At 35.7% G+C, this 26,021-nt stretch overlaps 1 protein-coding gene across 1 annotated transcript in view; it reads right to left on the bottom strand.

The window, feature by feature from the left end:
• Window positions 1-5,762: 5,762 nt before the first annotated feature.
• Window positions 5,763-26,021, bottom strand: part of OSTN (osteocrin) — a 43,913-nt gene continuing 23,654 nt past the window's right edge. Inside the window, exons 4-5 of the mRNA XM_054711580.1 lie at window positions 9,381-9,477; window positions 5,763-5,943 (exon numbers count right to left, since the gene is read on the bottom strand). Coding sequence (XP_054567555.1) covers window positions 9,393-9,477 — 85 coding nt within the window. The 3' untranslated portion in view covers window positions 5,763-5,943; window positions 9,381-9,392. The remainder of the gene's footprint in view (window positions 5,944-9,380; window positions 9,478-26,021) is intronic.

The raw sequence follows: 26,021 nt of genomic DNA, 5'->3' as shown, positions 1-26,021 counted from the left end.
CGTGATTTATTAATATATTTGAAGATTAAAGTATTGATAGGATTGGTTTGATTTTTCTGAAACATCATTTTATGACCAGAATGTGAAGACTCCATGCGAAAAATTACTTAAATATCACCCTGGCCGGTGTGGCTCAGTTGGTTGGGATATCGTCCTGTGCACCAAAAGACTGCAGGTCTGATTCCTGACCAGGGCACATACCCAGGTTTCAGGTTCTATCCTTGGTTGGGGCATGTGCTTGAGGCAACCAATTGATATTTCTCTCTGTCATTGATGTTTCTCTCTCTCAAAAATCAATTTTAAAAAGTGCAACATTTAAAAAAAATACTTAAAATCACTTGGTGGTTTGCAAAGAGAACTTTAAACTGTCTTCTTTCTTCTTTCCCTAATAAATAGGAACACATAAATCACTGCTTACTTATGTGACTTCCTTCTGGGATTTCAGTTACTCCCAACTATAAAATAGAGGGGTGCATAGAATAGGACAACCTGCTATATTCTCTGAACTGTTTTATATGCATTATAATACATATTACACTATCCTATATAATAAAAGGCTAATATGAAAATAGACCGAACAGCAGAACAACCAGAAAAACCAACCAACCAAACAACTGGTCGCTATGACGTGCACTGACCACAAGGGGGCGTGTGTGGAATATGGCGGGCATTGGCTGCGGCAGGATGTTGGAGCAGGTGAGGGGGGGGGGGGGGGGCAGACCAAGGCAGGGCACCGGTCGCTGTCATCAGGGTGAGCCTCTGGTGGTTACTGAAAATTCTTTGCTCCCGCGCACCGCGGTCCCGCCTGGTGCTCGCACCCACTTCCAGCACCAGCCCCACTTGCACCCACAGCTGGAGCCACCACTTGCACCAGCTGCTGGTGCCCGGCGCTGGTCCCAATCACTCAGCACCATCAGTGGGTGCGAGCAGCGGCTGCTGGCCCTGATTGCCCCTGAGGGCTTCTCCACCTCCCCCTGCTCCTGAGGGGTGATTGAGGCAGCAGCTGCCGTTCACACCTGCTGCTGGCACTGGCCCCAATCGCTCTGCGCTGTCAGCGGGTGTGAGTGGCGCCATCAGCATGTGGGAGTGGCAGTGGCAGGAGCTGGGCTGCCAGCAGACAGGGGACCAGGGGCTGTGGTGGGAGGGGCCGGGCGGGGGCGCAGAGGATGGGCCAAGACCTGCCCCTGTGCCCACTGCAGCCTCATGGCTCACAGTTCCTTTCAAGGTGCACGAATTTGTGCACTGGGCCCCTAGATTTAATATAATAGTGCTGTCCAATAGAACTGTATGTGATGATGAGACCATGCTCTAATTTGCACTGCCCATTCTGGCAGTCACTAGCTACAAATCACTATTGAGCTCTTGAAATATGGCAAAAGGATGGAGAGGTTGAATTTCCAAATTGTATTTAATTCTAATTAGTTGAAAGATCCACATGAGGCGAATAAGTACCAGATTGAATATCCTGAATATACTTTGCCATACTCAAGCACACATAAAATTATTTTATTAAAATCTAATGTTTTACCAAATATCCTCCTAATAGGTAATTTGTTGTTTTATATTTTAGCTAGCTTTTGGAGATACTGTGTCTAAAGTTTTTTCTCTGGATGCAAAAACATAAGGACACTAGAACAAGACATATCTCCTTACTCTATAGCTTAAAGACAGTAGTTATTTCAAGCATAAAGGAACGGTGGCATTTATTTTGTGTACTATATCCTTAAGATTTATGTTGTGAACAATGATAAATTAATTGCACTTTGAATGGCATGGGATTATCAAAATGGCTTTGTAGAGCTAAAATTGAGAGAGCTGTATCTATTGTATGCTTTCCATAAATTCATTGTCCACATATAGTTTTGTCCGGTGATGACTATATTATTAAACTATAGTCATAATATTTTAATATTAATTAATTAATTAAAATATTTAAAAAAAAATCTTGGGGCCCTAACCGGTTTGGCTCAGTGGCTAGAGCATTGGCCTACGGACTGAAGGGTCCCAGGTTTGATTCTGGTCAAGGGCATGTACCTTGGTTGCGGGCACATCCCCAGTATGTGCACGAGGCAGCTGATCGATGTTTCTCTCTCATGGATGTTTCTAACTCTCTATCCCTCTCCCTTCCTCTCTGTAAAAAAATTAATAAAATATATTTAAAAAAGAACAACAAAAAACATCTTGGGAAATGAAAATAATTTACATTGTCTCAATTTATGTGAAAAATATGCATTAGTGTCCTTTCTCTTTTTCATGATTGTGCTATCATCTCTTTCCTGTGAATTGGGACAGTTATCACTACAACTAAATTAATACATTACTAAGGAGCAGAAATGTATTGTTTATTGGACTCTGAAGAAAGTAGTATTAGATGTCTGAGGGACAGATATGAAGAAAACTTCCTTAAAGAACAATGCACTTTTTGGTTTCTTAATTCTCATATTTGCCTCCTTCATATCATCAGAAACTACTTGAGAGTCTCAGCATGTCTGTAAGAGACTAGACTCAGTGTGCTAAGAAACAACAAACAACAAAAACTCATTGGCTTTTCTTTGATTTCCCCTCACCCCACATTTATACATTAAACTGCTCTTGCTTATTTCATCAATGCAAGACTGGGAATTCAACTTTAATTTTGTCTGCCACTCATGGTGGCACAGAAACTTTATAATTAAAGAAACTTTATAATTAAACAATATTAATGACTACAATAGCTGGCCAGATGAGCCTATACATATCCCTTACTTCATAATATGGAAGACATGCAGTTTATCTATATAATATTAATTATTTGGTGCTTAAAGATAAAACTATCCCATAAGACAAAATAAACAAGTTGCTTAAAGTGAAAAAAAAAAAAAGCATAAAACAGACCAAGTTGAGTAATATGTTTGTAGTGCTATGTATACACGTGTTAGGAGCCACTCTAATGTACATAAGGATTACTTGCTCAATAATGCCTGAAATGTTCCCATTTATTTACACCAGTTGTGAACACATATGATCTTAAAGAAAGACAAGATATCTTGTTTTCATCATCTCATGTTTATTAACTTTAGAGCAGTTGAACAATATTCAAGCATTTTGAACCTTTTGGGATAATGTCATTCAAAAAGTATTTGACACTTCTTCCTTTCAGAAGCTTCCATTAGGTTATCTTTTAGTAATTGGTTTTAAGAAATTTAATTCCCTAAAGCTATCTGGAGATTAAAGGTCGAATTTGCTAAACTTTTATAGTGTCAGTAAATTTTAAGACAATGTAGCCAGGAATCAATATGCTGTCATTAAAAAATTGATCATGTAATTGATGCCAGAACTCAGAAATCTATATTCACAATTTGCTTTATGAAGCTTCACAAGGGAACAAAGAAAAAAAGGTACTTTTTTGAAACTAAATGAAAAGTCTTTTCTAGTGACTTTTCTGTGAAATATAACTGGATTTAGTAATATATAATACATTGGACAAATAAATGAGATGACTCGTCATATTCCTAACAGAAATTTTGTCTTAATTGCATGCCATGTTAAAAGAATGTCCTACTTTAAACTAGTATGCTGCTGATTTATTTTCTGGTCTGTATAAAGTAGTGGTAAAAATTAAAATTTGAAATAATATAGTTACAAGTGGAGAAAACATTTTTTTTCTTCATGGGAGTCTTGTGCATATAATATATTATGAGACAAGTGCATTACATATTAGAATAGAATATAAATCAATATATTGTGACTTCTTACTTTAATTAAATCAGATGCCATAAGCATAATTTTGAATTAAAAAATGAAAAAGATAGAAAATCAATGTACTTAATTCAACTTAAATCTTCACCATGAAAATGTTTAGGTTAAAATAGGTTTGAATACCTTTTGTCAAAGCATGAAGCAGTAGCACCCAGGTGGATAACAAGCTTACAAATACGCAAATGGGAGAAAAAGGAAAGAAAGAGCTTCCAAAGAACAGGAAACATTTTATAATTCATCAGAAGGTTAGGGAAAGGTGGGCAAGAGAAATTATAACTTCTTCTTAAATAATTCTTTCAAACAGCAATTCCTGCAGAATATCTGCCCATGTACCACTGCTAACTCTCATGCAATTTTATGAAAAACAGAATTGGTGAGCTTTCTCAAAATGTATCTTTCTTTGCTACAGCCCCTCTATCACAATTAAAAGAATAATTCATTCACTGTTTTTCTTAAACTTTAAATTTGACTTTTAGCAGTTGAAAATGTTTCTCTAAATCTAAGAAGTTATATACAAAACTATTCCATATTCTAAGTACATATGCTCATTTCTATGTTTCTCCGAGTTTATTTTAATCTTCGGATTGTACATTTATTCTTTTTAGTTAAGGAATTACCAACTACCCATTTCTCTCTTCTTCTTTCAATATAAATATACCTTTTCATAGCATTCTTCATTGTATGCTAAAGTAAAACGTTGCTCTTCTGGCCAATTTTTTTTTTTTTTTAATCAGGTCTGTTTGGCACTGATTACCAGGGTTTAAAGAAGCATTTTCCAGAGAATTTATAAATTTCTCCTAATATGCTAAATCTCTGGTCCATGAATAAGTTATATTTGTGTGGTTTTTTTTTGTTAAATATATTTTTATTGATTTTTTACAGAGAGGAAGGGAAAGGGATAGAGAGTTAGAAACATCCATGAGAGAGAACTATCAATCAGCTGCCTCCTGAACACCCCCTACTGGGGATGTGCCTGCAACCAAGGTACATGCCCTTGATGGGAATTGAACCTGGGACCCTTCAGTCCGAAGGCTGATGCTCTAGCCACTGAGCTAAACCAATTAGGGCTATATTTGTGTTTTGAAAGCATATCCAATGCACAAAGCTTAAATTACAGTAACATCACAGTTATTGCTGAGAATCAAACTTTCTAGAATATCAAACTTTATGCTTTGATAGGTCAATTAAAAATAATTTGGATCATTTTAAAGAAATCACTTTCCAATACTTATACTCTTTAATGCCTTATTAAACATAGTATATGAAACAGGTTAGGTGAGTCAGTAACATCAAAAAGATCGACTATTGTACTATTGTTAAAATTTACTGTGCTAAAATTATGTGTATTTAACAGGCCTCAGACTATACTGGTGGTCTACTACTTGATATTCTTTGACTTTCCCACACTTTCATCTATTACTTCTGTGAGTAGTTCTCATAATCAGCCACTGATGCTCTTAATTATCAGTTGTAATTGAGAGAAATGGAAAGTTATTAGGGGACACAGGATATCCAAGCTTGACAGATATCCTTCACTTCCTAACTACAAATCAATATGCTCTGACCTGCAGGTATTTTCTCAGTTCTCTGGAAGACTAAAATTTATGGGCTTCATTATTGCTGTTTTTTCTTTGCTCAGAGAATTTCTTTTGCTTATTTCTAGAACTGAGACTGAGTTTTATTTGATTGAAAATGACTGAAATTTGAATATAATATGAGAAGTCTAATTTTGTAATTATTACCCAAGAAGTCCATAGACAAAGGATAAGAAAAAGTGAAAGCATTAAAGAGAAAACACACAGCATTGTCTTTTTTTTGTTCCCCAATATTGACAGATTGCACCTAAATTTTACAGAAACAAATTAGTCTTCAGTTATGCTTCAACTGCATAAATGTAAAAGGTAAATGCATATAGAAAGCATTACACTATATCGTGTTGTTTGACTGTTTCTTAGAAAAATAAAGTTTGGGGCCAAGTAACCATTCCTGAACAACTAAAATGTAAATTTAAAAATATCCATGCATTGAAATGATCTGCATAATTTACTTGAGGCTGTAACAACACTGGGATGTGATGGACCTAAGTTCAAGCTTTGGAAATAATTGCAGAAGGTCAGTTCCTTCAAAGTTTAATCATTAAGGAGTGTGAAGAACATCTGAAGCATCTTCCATGTTTCTGTGACATTTCACCCAAGGAAGTCACATCTGCAAAAATGAAAGTTGAAATGGTTAAAGCTATGGAGAACTCTGAAGATAAGGGGAAATCCACCAACTGCAGCTGAGAAGAGCCAAAACTCTAATTACTTGGTGTTTCATTATGGCTTTTATTTATATGGCATATTTTTATTGCAAAAACAACATGCAAAATGGTAATTTCTGATTAAATGCATTACAAAGAGCATTTTTAATGTATAAATGAGGTACTTGTGCTCAAGCCATGCTTCCTTTGTTTGGGTACCTGCTATAATCTATTTCTTTTGAGATTTCAATCTTGGTTCAAAGGATGTTGCTGTGATAAACAAAAGAAAGATAAGAAAATCTGACTACTATCTTCTGTTTATTGTTATGATAACACATTAATATTTGTTGTACATTTTGTTCTATTTAAAGGAACCAACCATATAATGGCATTTAACATGATATTTTTGTTATTTGAGTTATATTAATTTGAATGATGGCATGTTAATATTGTTCTAAAATAAAAATTTCCAGTATAATACAGCAACATTTGCCTCACATTATTTAAAGTCTTAAAGCATGTGACGGCACAGGGGAGCACAACTAATGGTCATATTTCTACCAGATTTCATCAAGTAGGAGTCCTGATTTCAATGGCAGAGACTCAGAACTTGCTACTTGCATCTACAGAATTTATGAAACCTAGACAAAATACTTCTCTGAATTTGAGTTGCTTAGAGCTGGGATCTATTAAAATTTCAAACCTTTGGGCCAATACATTAATGATTTGAGGAGAATATTGAGTAAATATCAGGTTATTTTCTTTGCCTAACACATATCAGGGAAGAGATTAGCCATTTTTTCCTGAAAACTAGATAACACACATGAGATGTTTCTAGACTTGACCTTAAACCAAGCAAAACTTTCATGATTAGCACTAGTTTCACTTTTAGTGTGAAGACTTATAGTGAAACGCAGAAGGTAAAAACCCACAAAATAAACCTGCTGTAAAAGGGTATACATCTTCTCCCACAAAAGTGAAGCCAAGATTTTTACAAAGTCTGAGATACTGTGTTTGTTTTAGAATTGTATAATCAGTGGTGTTAGCATAGCAATGATAATTTAGCATCCACAAGACAATATAGATCATAAAGAGAATATTGGCCTAGAAGGCCAGTGACCTAGTTCTGGATCTTGCTGTATCTGAGGGTCTGTAAAATTTGGGGCAAATCAATTTCCTCTCATAGTCTCTGTGTTCTTATTTGTTTTGGTTTTTTTTTAAAAAAAGGACTAAACCAGACTTTATGTTCTTGAATTTCTATCGACTTAAATTCATGACTAAGTCATTACAGATTATTGTAATGACTCAAGTTATCTATTAAAAGATACATGCATTACATTTTCTATATAATCCAAAAGAACACTGTGACAAAAGAAAATAATATACCAAAAAATAATCTTAAAGTTGAATGGAAATTAGAAATATATATTTTATGTCTTTCATTTTCATGCACTATAAAAGATGAAACTTCACATGAGGAAGTCACAATATATCTGAGAAATCTTGGTGATAATGGTAGGAAATAAAGAATCTATATATATAAAAATCTAAGAGACCATTACGACTGGATGACCAGCCAATTGGATGACCAGCCAATTGGGTGACCGACCAGTTGCTATTACACGCATTGACCACCAGGGGGCAGACATTCAATGCAGGAGCTGCCCCCTAGTGGTCAGTGAGCTCCCACAGCCAACCTCCCCTGGTCCATCCCCCCGGCTGACCAGGCCGAGGGACCCCATCTGTGCACGAATTCGTGCACCAGGCCTCTAGTAGAAACATAATTGTTGAGCAGGTAAACCCACAATGGTTGATAAAAGGGAAAGATAGAATGTATGATATTCAATTCTTTACTAAACTTAATTTTTATGATATTACCATCTCAAGATTTTAATAAAAATGTGGTTGTCATAACATTCAACAGTCTGTTAAGTGAAGGATGCAATATACTAATTTGAAGTTTATCTCACAGTGATTCTGTAAAAAACATATTAATTCAAGTCCCTTCTCATAATTTAGTAGCTATCTGATGTTCTTATGGTCTAAAACTTCATATGAAAATTTATATTAAAAGTCAGAGTCTTATAATTTTTTATTATCATAACCTGTTTTGGTTGAATTTAGAAATACTAAAATGGATGATAATCAAGGTTGGCTAAGGTAATAGAATACATATTTAAACCAATCAAATGTAATTATTTTAATCACAGTGTAATAACATTCTCAATACATCAAGAAATTGGAGGATTGTGATTCTGATTTCAAGGAGTTACTTGATTTTTAATAGCAATTAGCTCCTACTCAAATGTAATGTGGTGATTTTCAACAACCCTGAAGAGTGACCATACTTGGTATATTGCTAGATACAAAGTTCATGTGAGATGTAATGATGGTGCTTTCTGAAAGCAGTGTTCTTGGCAGCATTCAGTAAGTCCTCCTGTATTTATAAATAGTGGAGGTAGTAATAGTACCTACTTTATGGAACAGGATGATTAAATGAAGCCATGCATATTTTATACTAAGTATAGGGCCTAGCACAGAGTAAATGTTCAGAACTGTATTAAAAGTTATTATCATGTACATGTATTGTTGGTCCAATACCTTCTAGCATCTAATTTAATCTTCACAATACCACTGTGTTATTATCTAAATATATAAGCTATCTCTCTCTATATAAAAGCCTAATATGCAAATTGTCCCTGCAGGAGTTCGATTGGGAGACCAATCACTCACTACGACATGCGTTGACCACCAGGGGGCGGCGTGGAATGAAGGAAGGCCCCGGCCAGTGTCCTGAAGGCCCCGATCAGTCCTAATTGCCGGCCAGTCCTAGGGACCCTACCCATGCATGACTTTTGTGCACCAGGCCTCTAGTAGAGAAATAAAGTATCTTGATGGAAACAAGATAATGAGTGATAGAAGCAGAATTTGGATTACATGTTCTGATTCCATGGCTAATACTCTTTCTGCTATACCATTCTCTCTCCTATGTTCCATGTGATCATAATTCTGGTATTGTTATTTGCAATAAAATGGTGTATGTCACTGGAAAGTATCTTTTTCATAATAGAGGGACAGCTACATTATGTCTATTTTTGAAGATAATTTATTATTCTAATTAGAATTTTAACCTTTGCTTGTATATTAATATTCAATAAGTATACAGGAGTCTGTGATAATACCTAAATCATTTTTAGGGTGAAGTAGGATATTCTTTGGATTCTTTAATGTCACTTAAATTTATTTAGCATCAATATGCTAATTGAGTACAGAAATGTTTGAAAATGAATTTACAAACTAGGAAATCAAAAGAGGAATTTATAAACTAGATAGATCAATTAGCCTATTGTGAAATATAAATCAAAAGTTTGCATGTATTGTTACATATTTAAATTGTACTCACAATTGGAATCAGTTAGCCTCTGGAATTTGAAAGCCGATTTCCACCAATCCGATCCATGGGGATGCCGAATCGCCTTTTTGGATGATCTACTACTTTCCTGAAACCAACCAAGGAGAACATTTTTAAGCTAAAGTCCAAGTGGTCAATTGTTACTTTTGTTCTTTTAGTTCCTGCAGATCGTGGGGCTTTCTTTGAGAGTTGGAATAACTATGATAGTTATCAATCGTCAGCACTCATTCTGTGCCAGACACCATCTCTTATCCTTTCGACATCTGTGGAAGTAGGTGTTATTACCTCCTTTTTACATCTGAAGAAACTGAGGCTTAGTGAAACTAAGTAAGTTACCCAAAGTCAAACAGCAGATGAAAAGCTAGGTCTTATCAGCAAACCAATTTGTTTGTTATTCATTCATTTATTATTATTATTATTTTACTTAATTCAGCCTTTTCTGTTGATTCACATTCATCTTCCTTTTTAGGTTGGCCTTTAGTTTTGCTAGTTAATGCAGATAACATTGTAAGTATGAACTTACACAATGGTCTTTTAGAGACTAGTTTGATCAGTGGACAATAAATCCAGGGGGGGCGGGGGGAATAGTGCTTATCCTTAACCTATCCATACCTCTGCCTCCATTCTTCAGAGTTCCAAAAGACACACCCTCTTAAGTGGTGCCTATTTATTGCACTTCTTGATTTCTTGACATTAAATTAACTATGTATTTTTCAACTTGATAATTTAATGGAAAACATGATCTGTAACAGCATAAAATTAGTGGTCAAGAGTTATAAGAAGATGTGCATACCAGTGTGCTTTAGGTCTTCTGATGTCATTATAAATAATGACTTGAAACAGAGTTTATTCTTGTATTATTATTTATTTTTATTGTATTACTTTTCATATAAGCAACTGTAAACCTACTTTTGCCCCACCCTGACTTTTTCCTTATTTTTACTCACATAAGTAAATTTACAGACTCTTAACTTAATCATTTCCTTGTGGTAGTCAGAATAATGCCCTCCCCTAAGGGACGTCCATGTTGTAATCCACAGAATCTTTAAATAATCTCTTTACATAGCTAAAGGGACATTGCAGGTAGAATTAATAAAGATCTTGAGATAAAAAGATTATCCTGGATGATCTAGGTGGGCTCAATCTAATCACAGGAGTCCTTAGAAGTGGAAAATGACTGAAGTGGGTGGGTCAGAGAGTGCAATCTGAGGACTTAATTCACCATTGCTGCCCTGGAAGAAGGAGGAAAGAATCAGGAATCAAGGATTACTGTGGCCTCTAAAAGTTCTTAAAAGAAAGTAGGGACCTCAGTCCTATAACCAAAAGAACTTGAATTCTGCCAATGACTGAGTGAGCAGGGAATTAAGCCCCCCTCGGCCTCGAAAAAGGAGCACAGGACCTCTGGACTCCTTCTGTACCCTGCTGGCAGACCAGGCAAAAGGGAGAGCAAAGAACTGCATGAAGGAGGAATTTTAGGGGCCACCCATTGGCAGGCAATCAATCACGTGGCTGTACCTAATTGAAAAGAAGACTGAAAAAAAGTTTTTTAGAATCATACACAGTGACTGGTGAGGATACATTGGACTTCTGACCTACACATTTGGGAGATAATACATTTCTGCTGTTTTAAATCCAGAGTTTTGTGGTAATTTATTGCCATAGCAATAAAAAATGAATCTATATGTCCGTATGATTTAGGGTTGATGGCTAAGTGCAATGTGGCTAATATGTAAAAAAATAAAAATAAACTGACGTGATTTGATGCTTTTAACCATTAAATTTCTGCACTAACTACCACCATTATAACTTCTGGAGAGGGTAAGATGGAAGCCACCCCAGGCTGGAGGAGAGTGCTCAGGGGAAGTCCCAGACAAGCAGAAAGAGGAAGTGGGAAACCAACCCCTTCCAGATGGTTAAGGGATGGACAAGAGAGGAAGGCAATGACACCTGGAAAAAAGGGTAGTGCTTCACTCCTGTTACAGGAACCTTCGGAGGTGGGTTCCTGTAACATGAGTGGTGCCACGAAAAACAATCTTTTTACTTTAAGAGAAATGTCATGGTCTCATGCACCATTGTAAATTCAAACAACATGTATTCGTCCATACTACCAGTGTGTTGTTGTTGTTGTTTTCAAACATGAAGGTATAATAAATGAAAATAGCATTATTTTTCTTTACTACAGTTGATCTTTTCCTACTCAAGTAAATGAGAGGTAGTTGTGGTATGGTGGAAAGCAAAATAAACTCTCTTTTCCCTTCCTTCTCTCTTTGTTCCATTCTTCCCTTTCCGTCTTTTCCCATATTTGGTCCAAAAAGTATTAGGAGACAGGAGATGGTAGACTTGGATTCTGTATGACTCTTCTACTTACTGACAGAGTACATGTTTATAAGTCTTTTATCATTCTGAGCTTCTCTTTTCTTTTTGTTAAATTCAGATAATACTTGCTCTACCTGTCTTCTGGAGCTGTTTATTCATTTAGCACGTTTGTTTGTTATTTTAATTGTTTTAAGCATAACCATGTGTAATTTGTCTTCTGCACTGCAGATACTGTGGTGAAGAAGACATATATTAGCTATGAGAGCTCAACATTTTACTTGAGAGATGCTAAAGAAGTAACACATCTGGAAACATTTTAACTGATTTTACTATTTTTTCCTGTCAATCTAGTCTAGTGGTTTTTGAACTATTGGTAGCTTACTATTTCTATGAATAAAAGCTTTATAAAAAACAGCAATATCTAAAAAGTTAAGTGAAGAATTGTCTCAGTGAAGTAGTACCCACATTCCCCAAATATGTGGCCCCTGAAAAAACTTCCAGGCACACTGAAGGATCCTGAGGGCAGAGTTTGAAAACCACTGGTCAAGTGGACAGAGACCCAGGTCATGAATGCTTTTGTTTTAGCAATAGATCTATAATTACTTTGATTCATTTTATCAAATTTGGATTGGTTGCAAATGCCCACAGTTATCTTCAACATAAATAAGAAAGGCAAATAAAACAGATATGAAAAATCCATTCAGTATTTAAAGTGTTCAGCACTAATAGAAAAATGAAAGCAATTATTGCCATAAAGCAGATACACAAAAAATAAAATGATCATAGTTCAGTAAGATAAATAATTTATCTGCAGCCTCCTACTCATTCAGAATTGAAATGGTAAACTAGTATTTTATCTTAACATTTTTGCTGATATGAAATATATATAGCATATATAGCATCACTACAGTCTATAACATATACACTGACAAGAATACACAGTGTTTAGAACATAAACATTAAGATAGAGAAATATTCTTAAGACCAAATGAGGAAACTACTTTCTGACTATATAGTCCCTCTTGTGACAAAATAATGGTATGACACTGCATATACATATGCACATTTAACCCAATCCACCCTTTCCATTCTAAGCTATTCTGAAAGTAGTTTAAGGATAAATAACATCAAACAAGTATAAAGAGAATGGACTGTTTATTTTAAATATAACTATAAACTTCACACTAAAATATAGACTTTCTATTCCTAATAGGATTTTCTTGACATTTATATTTTTTGATAATTCAATTTCTGAAAATGTTTTACATCCTAAAGCAAGTTAGAAAAATTGCACTTAAACCTTTTATTGAGAATCACTTCACACATACAAAAGAGTTTATAAATGTATCAATATTCAGTTTAAAGAAAAATAAAATGAACATCCCTATTGGTAGTACCAAATTAAGGAGCAGAATGCATCCAGTACTTTAGAAGTCTCCAATGCTCCCTTCCTCTCATGGCTCAGACCCAGAGGTAATTTGTAGACTGAATTTTGGTCTAGTAATTCCCTTGATTTTCCTTATAATCCATACATATTCTTCAAAACTCTCTAGCAGAGATGGTTCTAGAATTTGATTTAAAAGTTATGTATTTAGCCCTGCCAGCATTGCTCAGTGGTTGAGCATTGACCAGGAGGTCATGGTTAAATTCCCAGTCAGGGCACATGCCAGGGGATCCCCTGTAAGGGATAGACAGGAGGCAGCTGCTCAATGATTCTCTCTCATCATTGATGTTTCTATCTCTCCCTCTTCTCCCTTTGAAGTCAATAAAAATATATTTAAAAAATAAAAGGTATGTATTTAGAAGTCTACTTTTTTCAGCAAATAATATAGGTTTTGAGATTTGTCTACGTTAACATGCATAGTTGCTGTTGCTTTATTTTAATTGTGTAATATTTTATTGTATGAATATATAACAGCTTATTTATACATTCTACAGTGGATGAAATTTTGAGGTATTTTTTGTTTTTATTGTTATGTACTGTTCACCTGAAAATGTTGCTATACAACCTGTAGTGCAGACTTAAGGATTTCTTTATAGTATAATTTTTTAGTAGAATTGCTAGCTATGTCTATATGTAATTTTATTATATAGTGCCAGAACTTTTTTCCAAAGCTGTGCCAATTTACATGTCCAAGAGTAGTATACAAACATTCTTATTATTTCAAGTTTATGCCAATTCTTTTAATTTTGCCAGTCTCATGCTTTTGTAAGTGTACCTCCTTGTGGTTTTAGTTTGCCTTCCCTGAATACTAATGAAGTTGCTTACCTCTTCATTTGTGTATTCCCCATTTGAATTCCCTCTTTTGGAAGTGCCTGTTTGTCTGTAGCCTGTTTCTCTATTGGTTTGTTTATCTTTTAAATATTGATTTGTAGGAGGGTTTCATATACTGTGCAAATATCCTTCCCCATTTGTGGTTAGTCTTAATTGTATCTTTTATGAAAATGTTTAATGTTGTTATTTTATTTTATATTTTTAAAAATTGTATTGAATTTATTGCATTGACATTTGTTAATACAATTATATGTTTCAGCAGTACAATTCTGTAATACATCATCTAGATATTGTATTGTGTGTTCACCACTCCAAGTCAAGTCTCCTTCTAGCACCCATATATCCCCCCATACCCTTTACTACCTCCCACCACTCCCCTTTCCCTCTGGTAATCACCATACTTTTGTGTCTATGAGATACTTTTTGTTTGTTTTGTTTAATCCCTTCACTTCCCCCCTCCCAGCCTCCCAACTCTATCAATATTTTTACATTTTGTTTATTAAATCATCTCTACTTCAATGTTGTGAAAATGTTCTTCTATGTTACTCTAAAGTCTTTTTTAGGTTTGCCTTTCACATTTGCCTTCTTAATCCTTTTGAAATTATATTTTATTAATAGGATAAAATAGGGGTCATGTTCCTTTTTTCCTATATTTATACCTAGTTATTTATAAATTTTAGGTTGAATTTGTCAAATTTTATGGGAAATCCTTTTTGCGGTTTTACCTGCAATTGTATTGAATCTAAGGTATAAGTCAATTTGGAGAGAACTGAAACCTTTATGATATTAAACTTTACTATCCAAGATCATTTACTTAGGTTACCTTTGCCTTCTTATTTATTTTTATAATTTTCTCCATAAAGACCTTCCATATTTTTTGGATGTGTTGTGATATCAATTAATAATATATTTTAAGTTTTTTAAATAAGGGCCCCTTACTAGGTTAAAAAGAGTTCCCTTCTATTATTAGTTTACTGGTGATTTTTATCATTAGTAGATGTTTAATCTTACTGTTTTTTCTTGCATTTATTCAGATGATATGGCTCTATTTCTTTAATTTGTTACCTCTATTAATTTACTTTCTAAAGCAAGTCACTCTTACACTATATTTTTGTGATAAACCCAACATAATAGTGTATCATCTTTTTGATACATTACTGAATTGTTGTCCAGATAATGCTATCTTCAAAAAATTAGTTGAGATTGTACCTTCTTTTTTGATTATCCTTTTAATTATTTAAGTACATCATAGTCTGAGAACATGTTCTATATAATAGCCAAGCCTTTAAATATGTTAAGGCTTATTTGTGGTTAGGCACTTTATTAATTTTAATAGGTGTTTCATTTGAAGTTAAATACTTTTTCTCCCTTATTAATAGAAACATCATAACTTTTATTCATCTTGCTTTTGAGTTCCAAGAAAGAAAGGTAGAAATTAGGGTGTGGAGAGTATTCCCTAAAAAAAATAGTCTGTTTTGTTGCTGCATCTTAAAGGGGCAATAAAATGCTTCTTAGCTCCTTTCAAGAAAGGCATGCAGTTTCACCAACACTGAGTAATATGCAAAAGGGGAGGATATCCTCTCTAATAATAGACAAATATGCAAATTGACCATACCTCCGACACACCCACAAGCCATGCCCACAAGCCACGCCCACCATCCAATCAGAGCAAGCATGCAAATTAACCCAAACCAAGATGGCTATAGCCACAGAGAGCAAGGTTTCCTAGGTAACAGAGGAAGCCAAGCTTTCCACATGCCCTTGCCAGGCCTAAGCCTCCACTCAAGCTACAAAGTTTCAATTATAGAAGGTAAACAAATTCAAACAAATGGCGGCAGAATGGAGCTTGAGAGAGCAGGCCTGGGTTGCCGCTGGCAACAGGGGAAGCAAAACTTTTCGCATACCCTGGCCAGGCCCACCCACTTAAGGCAACAAAGTTTCAATTATAACCCCAACACAAATGGCTGCTGGCTGGCCTTCCAGGGAGGCCCAGACTTGGCTCCGCTCCAGGCTACAAAGTTTCAACTGTAGAAGGAAAATAAATTCCAGATACCAGGGCCTCCGCTTGGGTCGCCAGGGGGCGTGGCCGGCCTGCAAACCACCACAGGCCCCTTGCTCAGGCCACCCCACACCCCAAGGGAAACCCCACCTGATCCGGGACGCCCTTCAGGGCAAACCAGCTGGCCCCAACCCCTGTACCAGGCCTCTATCCTATCTAATAAAAGAGTAATATGCAGATTGATCATCACTGCAACACACAATATAGCTGCCCCCATGTGGTCAAAGATCCTGCCCCCATGTGGACACAAGATGGCCACCACAAGATGACCAGCAGGAGAGGGCAGTTGGGAGGCACCCGGCCTGCAAGGGAGGGCAGTTGAGAGGGACCAAGCCTGCAAGGGAGGGCAGTTGGAGGTGATCAACCCTGCAGGAGAGGGCAGTTAGAGGTGACCAGGCCGGCAGAGGAGGGAAGTTGGGGGCAAACAGGCTGGCAGCAGAGTGGTTTAGGGGGTGATCAGGCTGGCAGGCAGAAGCAGTTAGGGGCAATCAGGAAGGCAGGCAGGCGAGCAGTTGGGAGCCAGCAGTCCTGGATTGTGAGAGGGATGTCTGACTGCCCATTTAGGCTCGATCCCACCGGGATCGGGCCTAAACGGGCAGACGGACATCCCTCAAGGGGTCCCATATTGGAGAGGGTACAGGCTGGGCTGAGGGACAACCCCCCTCCGTGCACGAATTTCGTGCACCGGGCCTCTAGTGGTAATAATAATGAAAGATGTTCTTTTAAATAGTTTAGTGATTTAGATTAGTAAAATATGAAATTAAATTATTATTCTATAAAACTTAGATGAATATAGTGGTCAAGCTCCACAAATTCTATCATAATGCAGTCTCCTTTCACATTAACCAGGGCTGATCTCTGTAACCCACAGTAAATTGTGGAAATGACGATGTGTGACTTCCCAGCCTAAGCAATAAAAATACTGCAGCTTCTACCTTGCTTTGTGGGATCACTTACTCTAGGGGAAATCAGCTGCCATTTCCTAAAAACACTTTCACAGTCTTACAGAGTGGTTTATGGGGCAGTGAACTAAGGCCTCCTGCCAATAGCTAGTGAGGAACTGAGACTTCCTGTCTCAGCCTTGCAAGTGAGCCATTTTTCAAATGGATGTCCTCAGCCCAGAACAGCCTGCAGATGACTCTAGCCTTGGCTAACTTTTTCACTGCAACCTTGGGGGAGACCCTGAGTGAGAAGCACCTGGCAAGATTTTTTATGGATTCCTCATGCACACAAACTGTGTGAGGACATAAATGTTTATCATTGTCTTACCTTGCTAAGTTCTGGGCAACTTGTTTGCATAGCAATAGATATTGAATACAGTGAGATTTGAAATGCTCTGCGATTCCACAGAAGAGATTGCACTCAATTTGGGGGTTCCAGGAAAATCTTACAGAGCATGTGGAAACAATAAAACAAATAGTGACCCCTGAATCCTGCAATCTTGATTATCATAATTTAAAAATTAAATTATGGAATTAAGAAATGACTATAGGCCCTAGCCAGTTTGGCTTAGTGCATAGAGCGTCAGCTTGTGTATTGAAGAGTCCCTGGTTCGATTCCAGTCAAGGGCACATGTCCAGGTTTCCGGCTCCAACCCCAGTAGAAGGCATGCAGGAGGTAGCCAATCTGTGATTCTCACTCATCATTGATGTTTCTACATCTCTCTCCCTCTCCCTTCCTCTCTGAAATCAATAAAAATTAACAAAATAAAATAAATGACTATACGAAGACAGAATATATGAGCTTAGGAGGACTGATGGATGGCCGGACTGAAAAGAAGGACTCAGCGAGACCATGGAAAGAATGACAAAGTCCACAGAGTCATGCTTAAATTCTAATTCCAGAATGCTGGAACCACATTACATCTGAGTGATGATTTTTTTTTTAGGGGCCAATATATATTGTCTTTTGACCCCAAGTCCACATTGAGAAACAACAGAGAAATAAGATATGAATGATCAATGCATAGAAATCAGATTGTCATTTTGATCTGCATTTACAAAGACTTCCTCACATTTCCTCCCCGGATTAGACAGATTTACACAAGTATTCATAGTTATCCAATAAAAATGGGAAGAAAGCGGATGAGCTGGACATGCTCAACTCCTCCTCCTACACTGACCTATCATATAAATGAATAATTCTCCTCTGGGAAGGTGTGAATAAGAGGAACTTCAGTCTTTCCCTACCTGGAGTTCCTCTACATGGAAAATATGAGGCTAGGAAATATAAGATTTAATAAGTGGGATACATTTAGAATGATGAAAGAAAGTGCTACTTCATAAGGAGAAAGTTGACTTATGACTTTGGGAATTCTATCTCAAAAGTGGTAATTCAATTTTAAAAAGATTCTATTAAATGTATGATGATAGTGAAGATTAGGCATGACATCAGCTTCTAAAGTATTACTCCAAGGAGTGGGCCATATGAACAGGCATTCAGGAACAAACCATAAGCACTGGAATCAAATAATGAGATTTAAATGGTTTCATGTAAAATAACACAGGCATGGTTAATTTGAAAACTGCTGTAGGGCTGTAGTAGAAAGGAGAGGAAATCTTCATTTGGCTGTCTCATAAATCTCTTTGAGGGCCTAATGAAACTTCTTTCTAGCAAATGGATTTACACAAAAATGCCTTCTGGAATTTTTTTTTTTTTTTTTTTTTTTGAGAAAGAAAGAGGGTAATGCACACTTCAATAGTCTATATATGGAAATAATGATTATCCTTTTGGGGGAAAGTTTTAAACCTTTATATATGAGTCAGGGTAGGGAGAAAAGATAATGGGACTTTCTCATTCTGTTGTTGCACTGAGATGCAGAGAGGCAAGCAAGAGCTGCTATTGTGAAAAAAATGGCCTAAGCTCATTTTCCCCAAGTGAATTTCCTGTGGTACTGCCAGGCTTTTCAGCTAGGAGGAAGGAAGCATGGAAATAGGGCACCACACTCTAAATTCTTTTGCTGTGTTCATCACTCTGAAATGGGGCCCTTTTTGAACTAATCTCTTTGGGGATTATCAAATAAGACTTGGAAAGAAATATCAAAAATCATGAGATACCTACGCTGGCCTTGGCCTGCAGCATTGCTTTACAATGAGTCAGAAAGAAAAATGATATGTTAGGACTTTTAACTTTAATCTTTGGGGCTGTCATCAAGAAAGGCAATCATAAATTGACAAAATGACGTTAGAACTGCTATTCTCAACTTTAGTCTGAACTTCATGTCTGGCTTAGAATTGAAACCCATATATTTTCGCAAAGCTTTTTATTCAATGCATACATTGCAATGAACCTCACTGTTCCTGGATTTGGACAAGGGTCTTCTTCACATAGAACTTTACTTTCTTTATCAGAGCAGCTTATTTAAGTGTAAGTCATTGGACTTAAGAGTTAAGCAGCCTGATATTCTAGGGAGGGAAATAATATTATCTCCCTAAAAATATGCCAATAAAATGAGATAAGATCTTCTTAGGGTACTGAATGAATTAAATAAAAACTGTACCAGAATGTTAATGTCAGATTCTTTCTACCTCAGTTTTGGTAACTCAATTTTGGCTGTAGCCAAAAAAAGCTGAAGAGAAAGAAGAAGAAAAAAAAAATGGTATTGCCATTGCCTCTTGCATTCCAAAGTAAAGTTCTAGACTTATGCAATATTTGAACAGGAGGTTGCTACAAACTGGTTTTTCCAACTTTAATCCAATAAAAGAATTGATGTTAAATGGGTGAAGAAAGAAAATTTCTCTGGACCAAGTTATTGGAGAACAGCAGCATTTTCCCTCCTCTTTCATATAGAGGAATGGTTTCAAGGAAACCATTCAAAGAGCTTGACATATACCTGTTGAAGCAATGTAGACCTGATAGAACAGAGTCTATGACATGGAAAAGGCAAGAAGCTGTGAGAATTGGCTGTCTGCCAGAGTGAAGAGATGGTTACATAAAAAACAGCTTCACTTTCAGTGACCAGAGTCTAGGGTGTGGGTTTTCTGTGGAACAGATGCAAGGCGAGCATGTGGGTAGAGTTGGTTTAGGTTAATTATAAAATGAACCTTGCCCAAAGGGCTTTCTGCTAGGGGTTATGTGAAGCAATCTCAGCAGGATGCTGGTGGTGACAAATGAAGAAGTTAGATGCAGGATGAGGGTGAGAAGCAAAACTGAGCAGCTAAAAGAGAAGCATGGCTGGGGGCAAGTATATTTAATTTATATCAATGTTTCCAATAAAGTTATGCAATGGTCCTACAAAAACATCCCTTGGTAAGAAGTCAACATCGAGCATTTACTGAAGCCAGAGAGCACTAAAGCCAGGTCATGGTAGTATCAGTTAACTAAGACTTTTCTTTACCTCTCTGCTGCCAATCCCCAACATTGGAGGGGAGAGAAGCAGCTAGCTCACTGTGCTAGGGGAAGAGATGAGGATAAACTGACTGCAACCTCTTCCCACAGCAACTCTCTAGCTTGAAAAGGAGAAACTTTCATATTTGTGGTTTGGGCTAAGCCATAAGAATAATTATTTTAATTACTTAAATATGATTGCTTTTCTAATAAAAGTGACCAAAGGGTTATTTATTATTTCAGTGTGACCAGTAGAGCTATATAGTACTTGCCTTTGTTTGGATTCAAAAAATAGAAAACAACAACTTCTATTGAAAGGGGTTGAATTCATGTGGTTGGGGATAAAATTATTTTCTGATTATATCCTATGAAGTCCTCCTTCTCTCTCAATTTGGTGGTTATAATAACTATAGATCAAAGTGTTTATTGACCTGAATCTATAGAATGTGTCTATTTGTGCTGGGTATCTTCTATCAGCTCTTCAGAGCCACTCTCATCTTTTTCTCAGCCTATTTTCAGTCTGGGAAGCTAACCTCTCTAGGTCACAGAAAAGATCCTGTGCTTTCTGACTTGGTTTGGGGCAGGCAAATGATGACCTTGGCAGGAAAGACTGAAAGGAGAAAGGAAATGAGGTCAAAATCAATTTCACCTGGTTTCCTCTTTGCAAGGTTACTTCCCTCTGACTAAAGGTCACCACTCTGCTCACAGCATCTGACTCTTCAGACAAGCGCCATTCATTATGATTTGCCTGTACCCATGGTTTTTTTTTGTGTGTGTGTTTGGTTTGTTTTTTTTTTTTGGAAATAGTCTTGCTGTGAATAAACCCTCTCAAATGTCTCCATTTCAAACACACTGCCTGTTTCCTGCAGGAACCCTGACTGACACAATGACATTACCTGCTTTGCTGATCTCAAAATACTAATGAGAGAATTAAAGTAATAACAGTTGTGAAATGTTTATAGTAATTAAATTCAAGCTTGGCCAGTGTAGCTTAGTGGTTGAGTGTGAACCCATGAGCCAAGAGGAACCTGTTTCAATTCCCGATTCTCTTCAGGGCACATGCTCAGGTTTCAGGCTCTATCCCCAGTAGGGGGCATGCAGGAGGCAGCTAAACATCTCTCTCATAGATGTTTCTATCTCCCTCTCCCTCTCTCTTCTTCTCTCTAATAAAATAAATAAAAACATATAAAAATATTTAAAATTCAGAGATTTAAACAGATTTTGATAATTATTGTTAATGTGTTTATTGCTGCTCAGATTTTTTTTCTTTTATTTAGCCAGTGGGGACCTCTTCTAATTGGTTTTTTAATCCCTTTGACCCATCCTTAATTATAGCAAGCTCAGGTATGAAAATATATTCAAGCTCAATCTGTACATTTTCTGTCCCAAATATTTCTTGGAGGAGTAAGTGAGAGGGATACTGAGAGGTGCCAATCTGGACACTAAGCTTGTTCATTGGCCCTGAACTGGTGCTTGTTTAGCAGAACTTTCAATGTGATAGAATTTCAGAAACATGAGTTTATACTAATATGAATGTTTTATGGGCAATTTGAAAAATGGGACATTTAAGTACCAAGAGTTTTTATTTTAACATGTCCAATTCACAACCTTATCTCATTTTTATTCCATGATATAAATCCTAGTTTTCATTAGTACCAGGAATGACAACATTGGAACATCAAATAGATACTTATTTGCTTTCCTCACAAAACACAATAAAAAATCAGAATAGCAAGACCCATAGTACCACTAGCAATATAATTTCTCAAAAATAATTTTAAGGTTTGTTTCTTTCAAACCTTAAAATTATTTTTGAGAAATTATATTTTTCTCTCATATTTCTCACTAGGGATATACAGTGAAATTATTTTATTTCACCACTTGCTAAAAATCTTCATTGTGAAGTAATACTGTTAACTGGAAAATATATCTAAGGTATTTTGTTTTTATTATTTTATTTTTTTAAAATCTTTATTGTTAAAAGGATTACATATCTCCTCCTCTCCCCCATTGACCTTTCCCAGCCCACTCCTGCACCCCACCTCAGGCCTTCACCACCCTATTGTCTGTGTCCATGGGTTATGCATATATGCATACAAGTTCATTGGTTGATCTCTTTCCACCTACCCACCCCCCCCTCCCTCCCCTCTAAGGTTTGACAGTCTGTTTGATGCTTCTTTTTCTCTGGATCTATTTTTGTTTATCAGTTTATGTTCATTAGGTTCCACATATGAGTGAGATCATGTAATATTTATCTTTCTCCGACTGGTTTATTTTGCTTAGCATAATGCTCTCCAAGTCTATCCATGCTGTTGCAAATGGTAAGAGTTCTTTCTTATTTACAGTAGCATAATATTCCATTGTGTAGATGTACCACTGTTTTTTTAATCCACTCATCTGCTGATGGGCACTCAGGCTGTTTCCAAATCTTAGCTATTATAAATTGTGCTGCTATGAACATAGGGGTGCATAAGATATATCCTTTCTGATTTCTTAGTATATATTCCTAGAAGTGGGGGCACTGGGTCAAATGGCAGTTCCATTTTTAATTTTTTGAGGAAACTCCATACTATTTTCCACAGAAGCCTGAACAGTATGGTTCAGTTATTTTTTAATATTTAGGTATAACATGTTAATATTTGTTGTGATATCATAGGTAAAATATTTAAATGATTCCAAAGACAATACAAGGTACAGTCAAATAAGTCTAACTTTAACTTTTGATCCCTTTACTCTTGTTCTCTCATTATAGAGAACCATTTAAAAATATTTTATATTTATCCTTTTATTTTTCTAATCTAAGTATTCTCATATTTGTATTGCCATTTTTAAATAGTGATGTACTAAACTGACATTTATACATTTTTCTGTTATTAACAATGTCATGAATCTCACTTTATAGTAGTTTATAGAGATAGTCTTCATTTTTAATAGCTGATAGTAATAGTCCATTGTATGTCATAGTTTATTCAACCAATCTTCTTTTGATGTATGTATTTTGTTGTTACAAATACTTCCAAAATGAATAGCCTTATATATACACTCTTTTACACACATATTTGATATTTTTAGAAGCAGGAATGCTGGGCTAAAAGATATGTGCATATGTAATAATGCTGAATATTGCCATATTCACTTCTACGTTGGTTCCACTTTGCATTCTAATCAGCAACAGATGGAAGTGCCTTTTCTTCATAGCTTCACTATTTTTTTATGGAGTTTTGCCATTTTAACACATAAAAATCAGCATATCAGTATATTTTAATATATTTTCCTCATTATGAGAATGGTTGGCATCTTTGCATATGGCTGAGTCATTTGTATTTCTTTTTTCCATGAACTATTTTTTACTTCATTTTTAATAGCTTTGTTCTTTTTCTCCTCTATCTTTAAAAGTTCTTTGTATATTCAAGATATCAACACTGTCTTTTATATGAGTTGCAAATATTTCCCAATTTATTCTTTTAAAACAAATTCCTTTATGATATCATTTGCCATGGAAACTTCTTAAAATTTGCAGTTAAATTTAATTTTCCTTTTTTTTTTTCTGAATTATTCTGAAGTTTGCACCAGAATTTGGAAGACTTTACCTATCCCCTCTATATACAGAATTTCACCAATGTTTTTGTATAGTACCTATAAGGGTTCATCTTTTTTTCCTTTCACTTGGGTTTCTGATCCACTTTTGAGACTTGATCATTTTTATCCTTTTTTTCCCCATATCTCCAAATTGCTTATTCAAAACATATCCTTTTACTCACTAATATGATATGCTCCTTTTTAAATATCTTATAGTTAGATATATAATTGGGTTTATTTATTGAATTTCTCTTCTGTTTTGTTTTGGTTTATCCATGAGCTGGTAATATGCTATTGTAAAGAAAAGAAAATAATTTATTTTAAAGTATTTGCTAGGGCTCTTCTTTCTTATTTTTTTAGGGTTTTCCTGGGTATGCTATTTTTCAATTCTTCCAGATGATTTTTTATGATAACTTCTTAAATAAGGGTATGTTTATTGGAATCATGTTGTTTGTAATTTAACTTAGGAAGAGCTGAAGTGTTTCTGCTATTGAGTCTGAACAAAGATGTGTTTTCATTTGTTCAAGTCTATTTTTTGAACTTTAGAATTATTTTTATAGTTTTTTTTACATGTTCATTGGACATTCTTTGTTATTATTTGTATGTAGGTATTTTCCTATCTTTATGCTATTGTAAATGAGGTATTCTATCTTCTATCTGATTTCTTTAAAAAAATATTTTTTTATTGATTTCAGAGAGAGGAAGGGAGAGGGATAGATAGAAACATCAATGATGACAATCATGGATCAGCTGCTTCTTGCACACCCCTTACTGGGGATAGAGCCCATAACTCAGGCATGTATCCTGACGAGGAATCAAACCTTGACCTCTTGGTCCATGGGTCAATGCTTAACCACTGAACCATACAGGCAAGGCTGATTTCTTTTTGTATATAGAAGGGCTATTAGCTTTATATGTTTATGCACTTCTTTGTATCTGTATCCAAAGAGTTTGTCCTTATAGTTTCCATTGATTATCTTGGTTTTCCAACTTTTTATTTGTAAATAAACATAGTTTTAATTCTTACTTTTATAATTATGTGGAGTTTTTTTGTTGTCTAAATGCATTTCTAAATTATAGTGTATGTAATGGGCATTTCTTTTTGCTTCTTATTTAGTAAAGCTTCCAGTATATTTCACCATTGAGTAAAATGCTAACTTTTAAGCTGAGGCACACACACACACACACACACACACACACACACACACACACACATCATGTCAAGAAAGCATGTCATTTCTTATTTTGTTCACTTTTTAAAAAAATATGAATAAATGTTAGACTCCATCAAAAACGTTTTCTAACTCTATGGATATAATTACATGTTTTCCCCCTCCTGCCCCCTGTTGCTCTATTAATATGATGGATTACATGAAAGGAATTCCTAATATGAAATCACACAACTTTCCTGGTAGAAAATCCACTGGTTAAGACGTATCATATCTTTAAAGTGTTGTGGTATTCTGTTTGTTAACATCTTATCTATGATTTTGTGCATTGATATTATTATACGTATGTCTAAAGTTTCCTTTTAAAAATATAATAGTTTTGATATGAAGGTCAATATATTTTTTTCAAAAAATAAACTTGGGCCGAAACCGGTTTGGCTCAGTGGATAGAGCATCGGCCTGTGGACCGAAGGGTCCCAGTTTCGATTCCGGTCAAGGGCACGTACATTGGTTGCGGGCACATCCCCAGTGGGAGGTGTGCAGGAGGCAGCTGATCGATGTTTCTCTCTCATCGATGTTTCTAGCTCTCTATCCCTCTCCCTTCCTCTCTGTGAAAAATCAATAAAATATATTTTAAAAAAATAAATAAATAAACTTGGAAAGTTTACTTTTTATCATGGTCTAGAATTTAAAATAATATTGAGATTACCTGATGATTTAAGAGTTAGTAAAATTCGCCTGTGAATTTATCCATTATTTTCTAGGTATTCAGTTGAGCAAAGTAGTTTCCTATTTTTTTTTTAAGTTCTTCTGTTTTGATGGTTTATTATGGTTATTTCCGACTTGTCATTTCTAATTTTGTGAATTTGCATTCTAAGTTTTCTTAATTAGTTTAGGTAGTAGCTTGT

The sequence above is a fragment of the Eptesicus fuscus genome, chromosome 3, assembly GCF_027574615.1.
Source record: "Eptesicus fuscus isolate TK198812 chromosome 3, DD_ASM_mEF_20220401, whole genome shotgun sequence".
NCBI lineage: Eukaryota > Metazoa > Chordata > Mammalia > Chiroptera > Vespertilionidae > Eptesicus > Eptesicus fuscus.
This window is presented reverse-complemented; position numbering and strand designations above follow the sequence as displayed.